Below are 12175 nucleotides of genomic sequence, written 5' to 3'. Positions count from 1 at the left end.
GCCTTACCCCTTTGAGGAGTGGATGGGGAGTGGGAATGGGAGGAGGTAAATTAATAAAAATAGTCACAGCAATGTTCTTAAAGTGGAGTAGGGAGCTACAATGATAGTGAAAGGAGCACTTGTTATATAGAGGGGAAAATTTTAGTGAACTTAAATTACAACCTATTCAATGGGACAGTATACAAACTTTTTAAAAAGTAGCTGCTGCTCTAATTCCTCTGTATTACTGATTTGCCATACATAGGTATGTATACACACACAACTATACTCACTTCTGATTTGTTAGTCTTGAAAACCCACAGCTGAAAAGGGATATAACTATACTTACTATACTTAGCCAGGTGGTGCAGCTCCCACCTTTAATCCCAGCACTTGGGAGGCAGAGGCAGGAGGATCTCAAGTGTTCAAGGCAAGCCTGGTCTACAGAGTGAGTCCCAGGACAGCCAATACAGAGAAACCCTGTCTTGGGAAAAAAACAAAACAAAAAAACCCACAAACCAATACTATGTACCCTTATATTTTGTACCACAGGAACATTTACTTTCTTTGCAAACTATCTCCCTACATACACAGCCAGGGTAGGCCCTAAGTGGCAATCCTCCTGCATCTACCTTCTAATACTGGGATCACATATACATGCTACCACACCCATCTGGTATGGTTGACCTTTAACATCTTTACACATGTGGTAGTAGCTGGTCCAGGAGAGCCTACCTCCCATCCTTATTCAAATCATCCTACAACTTACTTTCAGGAACTTTAATCCAAAAATCACCTAAAACCTGAAAAGATCAGTATGTACCCCATTTGCATGGATAATTTTTACACTTATAATTAGCATAGTCATAGAAATGTTTAATTTAAAAGTCTTATGTCCCTAATGCTTAGCTTTAACCTGTTGCTAATAAGTATGCCCTAACTTATGGTCAAATAAATTCACCCTTTTCTCCAAACAAGAGAAAATAAATCAACAAAAATGATCAACACAAAGCTTAACTGGGGAAAACGACCGACATGGAACCAATCTGCATTTAAGGGGAAATTAATATGTTAACACAAACACAATGCAAGTAATATACATTATTTTATTACAAATTTAAAAAAAAAAAAAACAAAAAAGAAAATGCAACATCCTAAAAAAAAATTACTGGCAATACAAATTCCTATGAAGTTTGCTGTGCTACCATAAGAAACTAACGAAACCATTAAATATTTAGGAACATTCAACATCAAAAGCTTTAAATCTAACTGTATGTTGTAGCCCCTAAAAAAGCTACAAACTCTTTTAAAAAAGTATTTTCTCTACAAAGAATTTTATCAGCTATACAAAAATCTGTACAGTTTTTTTATACTGAAGCTAATGTTGAGCTGCACTTGAATTTCACATTCTTAGCAAAATAGTTGCCTGAGCACATACACTCCACACATTTTAGGACAGCCATTTATTCTTCATCCTCGTCTTCTTCCTCATCATCTTCATCTTCCTCCTCCTCCTCCTCCTCTTCCTCATCTTCTGGTTCATTCTTCTTCTTTGACCCTGTTGGCCTTCCAGGACCCTTCTTTCCTGCTTCACTTTTGCCCTTGGCACGGTATGCAGCAATATCCTGAAATATCATCAAAGTAAGATCAGCATCCGGTGTCATTGCTTAAGTGTGAAAAAAACCCACTTAATTGTAAACAACCTAAAGTTGACCAATAACCTCATTAGCTGGTATTCAGACTACCAGTTGAGAGCATTTGTTCCTTTTAGGCTTTAGAAAGCAAATCAGATAAAAAACAATGGGAGCTGCCTCAGATCAGAGTTAGTACTTCTACTGACAATGCCTATTGACTTGGCACAGTTGCCCCTTCCCATCTTACACTTTTAGATTCTGCATATAGTTGGCACTCTAAAACAGAGCTACGCAATTTTCAGTGTCGAGACAGAATTTACAAGGGCCACAAACACTAAGTTGAACTTGTTTGTACTGCTAATGTTTCATCAGGCCCTTTTAAAAACTGACAACCACTGATTACAAAAATTTCAAGTTTCTACAGCTCACAGAATACAAAACATTTTTAAAAAGGTAAAAAGGCACTATACCTTTTCATACTTCTCCTTTAGTTTGGCTGCTTTCTGCTCATAGGGTTGTTTATCTTTGGCAGACTGTTCAGACCACATCTCACCCAATTTTTTTGCAGTATCTCCAATAGACAGGCCTGGGTGTTCACTTTTGATCTTTGGGCGATGTTCAGAGCAAAACAGGAAGAAGGCAGACCTGAAAGGAAGCAATGGAGTTAACAAGCGGAGAGCAGGCAAAGGCAAGAGGCAGTTTGTTTCGTTTGGAGATCAACTTACGGTGGTCTTTTTGGAGCATTAGGATCCTTTTTCTTGCCTTTCTTATCACCTTTGGGAGGAACATAATTCTTCATCTCCCTGTCATAACGAGCTTTGTCGCTCTTGGCCAAATCTTCAAATTTCGACTTTTCCTTTGCAGACATGGTCTGGGGGAGGCGGGAACCGAGTAAATAAGCAAAAATTGAAGCTCTTAGCCGTCCCCAATAAATAAAGACGAATAGGCCAGCAAAATCTTAAGCTCTTGGGCCCATAATTAAAAAAAAAAAATAGAGCGAGTGAACCGGCTAGTTCTTAAGCTATTAGCCGTACATATTAATAAACGAGTCAACCGGCAAAATTTGAAGCGCCTGGCCGAACACACAAACGTAAACAAGTAAACAAACACAAGGCAGGCGAACCGACGCATTTTTTTTCTTTCTTTTTTTTTTTTTTTAAGCTCCCGGCCGCTCCAGTAAACCAGTTTCCACTGCAGCGCTGAGCTCTGGTAATCCAACTTCGTCTCCGACTCGGAAACATTTCTCCCCCGCCCCTGAAGTCACCAGACCCGGGCCAAGCCCGAGCTTCCTGGTTCCCCGCCGGCGGAGGGGCCCCGCCAAATAAAGCACCCCGGAAACGGCCTCAGCTGCCTGGGAATGCCGCCCGCCAGCCCGCCAGCCCTCCCGCCCTCCTCACCTTCCATCTTTCAGAGCACTTCTTGGAGAACTCGGCGAAGTTGACCGACGAGTCCGGGTGCTTCTTCTTGTGCTCCTCGCGGCATGTCTGCACGAAGAAGGCGTACGAGGACATCTTGCCCCGCGGCTTGTTGGGGTCTCCCTTGCCCATGCTGGCTGGCTGGCTGGCGGCGGCGCGGCGGCGGCTACCTGCTGAGGGGAAAGCCGTGTCGCCGCGGCCCGCGGGGGGTTGGGGGGACCTCCGCTCCGCTTCCCGCCCAAACCCGCGCCCCGGCCGCCGCCCCTCCCTTCCCTCCCCTCGCTCCTCCTCCTCCTCTCCTCGCGCGCGCCCGGCCCGGCCCCTGACCCGAGCCGAGCCCCGCGCGCCTCAGCCACTCGCGCGCGCCCCAGGCCGAAAAGCCGCCGTCCGCGCGCCGCTCCGAGCGCCCCCCTGACAGAAAAGCTCCGCGCTTTCCACGCCGCGGGCCTCACGCCGCCGGGCGGCCCCACGTTCAGTTTCTCAAGTAAAACGAAAAAGATAAAACAAACCGCGGCCCGGCCCAAGCGCTTCCCGCCCGACCTCCTCGGCCCCGGCCCCGGCTCCGGCTCTGGCCCCGGCCCTCACCCGCTAGGCCCCCGAAGCCGCCGCGCACAGGCCCGGCAGACGTCTCCCCGTCTCCGCCGCAAGGCCTGGGCCGCCCAGCCCGAGGGCTCCCGGCCGACTCCTACCTGGCACGAGCGCTTCCCTCCGAGCCCGACGGAGACACTGCCTTCCCCAAGCTCCGGCGACAACTGGCTTCTCGCTAACGCAAGCCTCAGCCTCTTGTTTTGCAGACTTCTCCGCGCCACGGCAACTTGACGAGACCAGGGCGCAGGCCACACCTCCTCCTCGCTGATTGGCTGCCTGGATTATTCAAACCCAGAGAGTCTCCGCCCTCCCGCGGCGGAGTTTTCTGATTGGCCAAGGTCTGGCCGGGTCCGTCCCTCCGGCCCCTGCCTAGCAGGTTCGGTGGGTCTCCCAGGTCGTTAACTCCCAGACCCGTTGGAACCGGTCTAGAGAGGAATGTACTGCTCGCCCGTGATTGGCGGCAGGAAAAGCGTTTGAAAAATGGCGGGCCGACCGCTGATTGGACGAGACAGTCAACAGGGGTGTGGCCGGCCCGAGAGGAACTGCCCCGCCAGATTTAAAACTATGCAGGGCCGCTCGCCCCAACTTCCTCAGGTGGAAAAGATGGCGGCGACCCTGGCCGCCCCGAGCTGACTCCCCCGGCCCTGAGCTGACTGGAGACGCGGGGGGGTCCGGTCGCCTCCGGCAGCCGCTGTTTGGATGTCGTCACAATGCCACAACAGCCGGGCCCTGCACCGCGCTCTCCCGGGACCTGACAGAATAAAAAAAGCGGGGTGACGGTTGGGAGCGTGCGGTGCCGAGCCGGTACGCGGCTGAGGTGGAACCCGAGCCTGACGGACGGGAGCCTCGGGGTCGGGAGCGGCGCCCATCCCCACAGGCCCTGCCTCGGCGCGGGGCTGGCGTCCTCCACCGCTGAGCCGCCTAGGACCAGCGGGTTCTCCACACCGCACCCCAACACCTCACAGGCGTGCTCGCGGGTGGGAGCCCGGGCCTGAGTGAGCACGCCTGAGCCCACGCCCCTCACCGTGCCAGGCGGGCTGCCCGGCCCGCGGAGGGAAGGAGAGCTCGGTTTCTGCCCCGAATTTGGGACGGCGAATGCTCGCTCTTCTTCCCCACCCATAGCCTACCGGCCCGGTGTGAGCCCGCTGTTTTCGCGGGTTTGAAATGTTTGTTTCCCCAGCAGCTCTGCGGGGCTGTCCTGTTGGGTTCGTATCTGATGGTCATTCTCAATAGCGCTTGGGCACCAGCAACTCTTCACCTCTTTAATTAAAAATGAGACTTTAAAGCTATGCCTTCCTCGGAAATGGTGACTGTTCAGCATTGCGAGCATACTGAATGCCAGCAAACTGGTCACAGTGGTGGTTTTTACTTTTACCGCAATGAAAATAAGGTGCCAGTTCCTAGGGAGGGGTGTGTTTTCCTGCGGTGCCAGTTCCTAGGGAGGGGTGTGTTTTCCTGTTTTGAGGGTCCCGTTTTTTACTTGTTTGTGAAAGACCCGCTCGGAATGCCCCTGAGCCCCCTGCCCCGAAGCTGCCGGGGCCTCCCAAGCCTACACCCCGGCAGGGCTCGCGCCCCCGGCCCGCCCCGCCTGGCACCTCGCCTCGGGGCTGGGGCCGAGCAACGAGCACCAGGTGGGCCGGCACGAGAACGAACACCAAGTGAGCCGGCCTGGAGCCCGGCCCCTGAGCCCCGCCCAATGAGAAACACTCCGTCCCAAGGTCTCCGCCCCCAAGGTCAGCCATCTGGACGCGGAGGGAGGGGGAATTGAGTCTGTTGTACCAGACACCAGACCTTGAGAATATGCTGATCTGGAATGGCTCTGTGTCTCATTTGAACCATCCAATGGAAATGATTCTGTATTTCGCCTCATTTGAAAGACTCTATGTTTCACCTCATTTGAATAACTCTGTACTTTGCCTCATTTGAATAACCCTGTATAGCGCCTCATATACATTGACCAATGGGAATAGCTCTGTACAATGCCTCATTAGAATTATCCAATAGAATCCCTGCTCCTAGCTTGCGCCTTTTTCCCTATATAAGGACCCCTTTCCCTTGGCTCGGGGCGCTTAGCCACACAGAAGCTAAGTCGCCCCGGGTACCCGCGTCTCCAATAAAGCCTCTTGTTTTTTGCATCCAGTTCGTGGCCTCGCTGATTCCTGGGTGTGGGTCTCCCTCTACGAAAGTACCTCTTCGGGGGTCTTTCAGTTTGTGTGGAGTTTTTTGGGGGGGATTGTTTTTGGGTTTTTGGCTTTTTGGTTCTTGGGGTTTGTTGTTGTTGTTGTTTTGGTTTTTCGAGACAGGGTTTCTCTGTGGCTTTGGAAGCTGTCCTGGAACTAACTATTGTGAACCAGGCTGGTCTCGAACTCATAGAGATCCTCCTGCCTCTGCCTCCCGAGTGCTAGGGATTCAAGGCGTGGGCCACTACCACCGCGCTGGTTCTTGGTTTTTGTTTTTTGGGGGTTTTTTGTTTGTTTGTTTTTTTGTTTTTTTTTTTGTTGTTGTTTTGTTTTTCGAGACAGGGTTTCTCTGAGTAGCTTTGGAGCCTATCCTGGCACTCAATTGGAGACCAGGCTAAGCTGGAACTCACAGAGAGCCGCCTGAGAGTGCTCAGATTAAAGGCATGCGCCAGGTTCTTGGTTTTTTTTTAAGACAGGGTTTTCTGCCTAAAGCAGACTGGCCTCGAACTCGGAGATTACCTGTCTCTGCTTCACGAGTGCTGGGAATTAAAGGCATATGCTACCATGCCTGACTCAGGTCCCAGAATTTTAGTATTCCAAATGTTTTACAAAACTTTTGTGTCTGCCTGAAATCTTACATCTAATGACAGTTGCAATTAATCTACAAAGCACACACACAAAAAACAAGTTAACCAAACCTGAGTATATTATCCAAATATCAATCCGTGTAAGTAAGATCACTGATTAGATAGTGTTTTTAAATTTTATGCCGTTTTCTAAAGAGAATCCATAGACTGAATCTATATATATGGGGATTTCTTACAATAGCTTTCAGGCTGTGATCCAATTAGTCTGTCAGAGGCTATCTACCAGTGGAAGTTTCAGGAAACAAGTTGTTCAGTTAACAAGGCTGAGTGTCTCAGCTGATCTTCAAGGTTCGCAGAATCCTAAAGTAGGCTCAAATGCCAGTGAAGGGACTTGCTGGGGCGAGCAAGAGCAAGCAGGCAAAGAGAGCAAGCTTCCTTCTTTCAACTCCTGAGAGGTTGCCAGTAGAAGGTGTGGTGGGGATTAAAGGTGGCTCTTTACACCTCAAAGATCCTGGTTAAAAGTGGGTCTTCCCACTTAAAATAATTTAAGAAAAACTCTCCCACAGGTGTATCCAGCTACTTGGGGTTTACTAAATTCCAGATGTAGTTGACAACCAAGAATAGCCATCATGTGTGGTTTAGTATATCTTTTAAAAATAAGATGTTGTCATGCAGTGGTGGTGACCCACGCCTTTAATCCCAGCACTCAGCACACAGGCGAATCTCTGAGTTGGAGGCCAGCCTGGTCTACACAGTGAGTTCCAGAACAGCCTTCAAAACTACAGAGAAATCCTGTCTAAAAAACTACTGTCTAAAAATTTACTGAAATAGATTGTACTTATATAAGAGTTGGGCATTTATTCAAGAAATGCTGGTTGATTATGTCAAGCATTGAGTTTAGCAGTGGTCTTTGCTCTCAGAAAATTTAGAGACAGACAAAAATAACAGTACATAAAGATTACATAATCGACTTACTAATGAAGGTAAGGAAAGAGGAAAAGGACTTAAGGAAAGAGTACTATTGGAATAGTTGTATAGAAAGTATCTATCTACTTTGGATTTTCAAGACAGGGTTTAGTCTTCATCCTTTAGGTAAAGGAATCACTAGAAATATGAGGGAGGTGCAAATGGATTTTATTTTCCTGTTAGTCAGCTGTGTCTATGGCATGGTATAAATGAGGTCACAGAATTTAGAAATTGATTCACTAATGTTCATTCTTTTCTGTGACTCCAAAGGGTAATGTAAAAGATGTAAGTCACTTGTTTACATACACAGCCTCTAATTAACCAGTCTTTTGATGTTCACCTGTGGTTAGATCACTGATTTTGAGGCTGAAATTAGTGATATTTACATATAGATAAATATAATAATAAAAATGTTTCCAGTTGTGGTGATACAAGTCTTTAATCCTAGCACTCAGGAGGCAGAAGCAGGTAGAGCTCTAAATTTGAGCCTAGCTTAATCTACAAAACAAATTCCAGAACATCCAGGGCTGTGTAGAGAGAACCTGTCTCAAAAAATAAAAACAAAGAATAAAAATGTTGACAAACAGAAGCACCAAGATTAATTTGCCCACAACCCTGCTTAAGGAAAATTATCCTAGGTCCCCAAGAGGGGAAAAAAATCCCACAGGGTAATATGTACACTTTTACTTTTTAAGCATGGGTGTATGTGTACACATGTTCATATATGTGAAGATATACATGGATGTGGAGGACAGTCTTCCTTGATGGCTCTCCACCTTATTCCTTTTTTTGTTTTGTTTTTTTTCGAGACAGGGTTTCTCTGTGTAGCTTTGGAGCCTATCCTGGCACTTGCTCTGGAGACCAGGCTGGCCTTGAACTCACAGAGACCTGCCTGCCTCTGCCTCCCAAGTGCTGGAATTAAAGGTGTGCACCACCAATGCCCGGCTCCACCTTATTCTTTGGGCAGTCTATTAACTGAGCCCAGAGCTCCCTGACACAGCTAGTCTTCTTAGGCATCTCTCTCTGGGGATAGATCTGGTCTCCACCTTCCAAGCACTGGGATTGTCATGACCCCACTCAGTGTTTAAGTGGCTTCTGCAGATCTGAAAGAACATTAAATATATCTTATTTTCCCTTCCCCCAATCCATCATCTATCATCTATATAATCTATCATCTATATCCTCTATCTTGATGATCCTGGAGATGAACCTAGAGCCACCTTTGAGACAAGTGCTTCACCACAGATCTACACCCCAGTCAACTTCTTTATTTTTTTAATGTTTATGAGTGTTTACCTGCACATATGTGCACCTTATGTATTCCTGGTGCCCCTGAGGGCCAGAAGGTCCATTGAATCCTCTGGAATTGAAGTTACAGAAGTTTGCAAGCAGTCAAGTGAATGTTGTGGACAGAACCTGGGTTGTCTGCAAGAGCAGCAAGTGCTATGAAATGCTGAGCTGTCTCTCCAGCTGGCCCTGTAAGTTTTTATAGTGTGGGATTAAAATAACAACAGCAAAAGTATAAGAGAAAATGTTGCAAATGTCTTTGTTCAGAAAGTGGTGGAAGTAAAAATTTACATTAAATTTAATGAGCCAAATTCTTTATGCTTTTCTGGAAGTGCTAATTATATGTGTATATACATGTGTGCATGTAAAAAATGTATTCCCTTGTACATAGGATCACAAACCTTAGTTTATGCTAAGAATCAGGTGACTAATGATTACTAAGCATGCAAAAATATATTTCACATTAGTAGTTATTACAGAAATTCAAAGTAAAATCCAGTAGATACCACTCACTTATTACTAAGATGACTATAATTTAAAAAGGTAAGTTATTGCAGAATATTGTTTTAAGATGCATTACATTCATAATGTAAAGATGTGTTGCATTCTTTTATGTTACATTTGTTTAACTCTGTGATTGCTTTGTTACTTTGCCTGTCTAAAACACCTGATGGTCTCATAAAGCACTGAATGGCCAATAGCAAGGCAGGAGAACATATAAGCAGGCTAGCAGGCAAAGAGAATAAAAGAGGAAGAGAAATCTGAGAAGAGGATGGAAGGATAAAGAAGGAAAAGGAGCAGGAGGATGCTCAGGGCCAGCCACCGAGCCACACAGCCAGCCAAAGAGGAAGAGTGAAAGTAAGATTACAGAAGGAAGAAAAGGAAAAAGCCCAGAGACAAAAGGTAGTTGGGATAATTTAAGAAAAGCTGGCTATCAGAAGAGAAAGTGGGAAATACCCTTGAATTAATTGGTACAGGAGACCGATTCCTGAATATTACACCAGTAGCACAGCCACTAAGATTTACTATTAATAAATGGGACCTCCTGAAACTGAGAAGCTTCTGTAAGGCAAAGGACACAGTCAGCAAGACAAAACAGCAGACCACAGAATGGGAAAAGATGTTCCCCACATCTGACAGAGGGCTGATCTCCAAAATTTACAAAGAACTCAAGAAGTTAGTTTCCAAAACACCAAGTAATCCAATTAAAAAGTGGGGTTCAAAATTCAATAAAGGAATCTAAAATGGCTGAAAGACACATAAGAAAGTGCTCAACATCCTTAGCCATCAGGGAAATGCAAATCAAAACAACTCTGAGATATCATCTTACTCCAGTCAGAATGGCTAAAATCAAAAACACCAATGATAGTTTATGCTGGAGAGGATATGGAGAAAGGGGAACACTCCTCCAGTGCTGGAGGGAATGCAAACTCGTACAGCCACTTTGCAAATCAGTATGACGATTCTTCAGGAAAATGGGAATCAGTCTACCACAAGATCCAGCAATTCCACTCTTAGGCATATACCCAAAAGAAGCACATTCATACAACAAGGACATCTGTTCAATGATGGTCATAGCAGCACTATTTGTAATAGCCAGAAACTGGAAGCAGCCTAGATGCCCCTCTACCGAAGAATGGATAGAGAAAATGTGGTACATTTACACAATGGAGTACTACTCAGTGGAAAAAAACAATGGAATCTTGAAATTTGCAGGCAAATTGATGGAACTAGAAGAAACTATTCTGAGCGAGGTAACCCAGTCATAAAAAGACAAACAGGGTACGTACTGACTCATATGGATTTTATACATAGAGCAAAGCATTACCAGCCCACAATCCACACTGCCAGAGAAGCCAGGAAACAAGGAGGACTCTAAGAGAGACATACATGGTCCCCCAGAGAAGGGGAGAGAGACAAAATAATCCTGAGTAAATTGGGAACATAGGAGGAGGGGAGGGAGCTAGGAGAATGAAAAGGGGAGAAGAGAAGGGGTGAGGAGTTTATGAGGGATCAGGAAGGATGAGTTGGGAAAGAATAGAGGAGAGCAAGATAAGAGATACCATAATAGAGGGAGCCATTTTAGTTTTAAAGAGAAATGAGGCATTAGGGAAATGTCTGGAGATCTACAAAGATGACACCAACTAACTAAGCAACAGAGGAGAGGCTGCCTTAAATGCCCTTCCCCTGATAATGAGATTGATGACTGACTTACATACCATCCTATAGCCTTCATCCAGCAGCTGATGGAAGTAGAAGCAGACACCCACAGCTAAACACTGAACTTAACTGGAATCCAGTTGCAGAGAAGGTGGAGTGATGAGCAAAGGAGTCAAGACCAGGCTGGTGAAACCCACAGAAACAGCTGACCTGAACATCGGGGAACTGTTGGTGCCCAGACTTGTAGGGAGCCGTTACAATAATGGTGCCTGAAGACACCAAATGTAAATTACTTCACAGGCGCTGGGTAATTTCCATTCCTTTGATCTCTGCCTATCCCGTGGCTCATTTGGCCTGAGGAGCTAAAGCCATTCATAGGGTAACACGTCCCAGGCGGCTGCTTGCCAGCCTTTATTAAGGGATGGGTTTCTTGGTTCAGAGTCTCCGCTCTGGTAAGCTTATGCTCTCCCACTCTCAAGATGCATTAAAGCTTGTCTGCAGAAGGATCCGAGTGTCCTGCGTGTATTTCTTGCCGGCAAGAACATACAGCGCGCGGGACACAGACTGATAGCTGGGAAACCAGCATGGGACTGATCCAGACCCCATGAACGTGGGTGTCAGTGTGAAGGCCTGGGAAATCTATGGGGCCTCTTGTAGTAGATCATTACTTATCCCTAGCATAAGAATGGACTTTGGGAGCCTAGATGCACAGGGGAGGGCCTAGGCCCTATCCCAAAGGATATGACAGACTATGAGGGCCTCTGAGGCCCCAATGGAAGGCCTCATCCTCCCTGGGGAGCAGAAAGGATATTTATTGGATAGGTAGGGTGTTAGTTGGGAGAGGGGCAGGGGAGGGAGGGAGGGAGAAGGAACTAGGATTGGCATGTAAAACAATCTTGTTTCTAATTTAAATAAAAAAAACTGGAGAAAAAAAAAAGCTGGCTAGGAATAAACCAAGCAAAGGCCAGACACTTATAAGCTAGAATAAGCTGGTTGGTGAGCTCCCCAAAAGACCAAAAGAGTAAGAGTAAAAACATAACCAGCTACAGTAGGTGATAGGAGCATTGGAAAACACATGGAGAAATTAGATCCTTATTATTTGTGAGACTTTAAAATGGTTGATCATTGCCGGGTGTTGGTGGTACATGCCTTTAATCCCAGCACTCGGGAGGCAGAGGCAGGCAGATCTTTGTGATTTCCAGGCCAGCCTGGTCTCCAGAGCGAGTGCCAGGATAGGCTCCAAAGTTACACAGAGAAGCCCTATCTCAAAAAAAAAAAAAAAAAAACACGACAAAGGTTGCATAACTTTATAAATTACTAAAAATTTATAAATCAAACCAAACACTTTCAAATGGAGGAAATTCATATTATGTAAATTA

The 12175-nt window shown here is 46.2% G+C and overlaps 1 protein-coding gene across 2 annotated transcripts; it reads right to left on the bottom strand.

Annotated features, from left to right (window-relative positions):
- Nucleotides 1–1261: 1261 nt before the first annotated feature.
- Hmgb2 (high mobility group box 2) lies at nt 1262–3851 on the bottom strand. 2 transcript variants are annotated; one of them, XM_027394090.2, is made up of 5 exons: nt 3718–3851; nt 3011–3201; nt 2339–2484; nt 2084–2258; nt 1262–1604 (listed from the first exon to the last, which is right to left on the bottom strand). In XM_027394090.2, the coding sequence occupies exons 2-5, from the start codon at nt 3158–3160 to the stop codon at nt 1443–1445; spliced, it is 633 nt and encodes a 210-aa protein (XP_027249891.1). In that variant the 5' UTR covers nt 3161–3201; nt 3718–3851; the 3' UTR covers nt 1262–1442. The 2 variants fall into 2 exon arrangements, with proteins under 2 accessions (XP_027249891.1, XP_027249890.1); XM_027394089.2 differs by having other exon boundaries at nt 3011–3198; nt 3718–3848.
- Nucleotides 3852–12175: the final 8324 nt, after the last annotated feature.

Source organism: Cricetulus griseus (genome assembly GCF_003668045.3).
Source record: "Cricetulus griseus strain 17A/GY chromosome 1 unlocalized genomic scaffold, alternate assembly CriGri-PICRH-1.0 chr1_0, whole genome shotgun sequence".
Classification (NCBI taxonomy): domain Eukaryota; kingdom Metazoa; phylum Chordata; class Mammalia; order Rodentia; family Cricetidae; genus Cricetulus; species Cricetulus griseus.
Note: the sequence above shows the minus strand (reverse complement) of the source record. Positions and strands in the feature narration are given on the sequence as shown.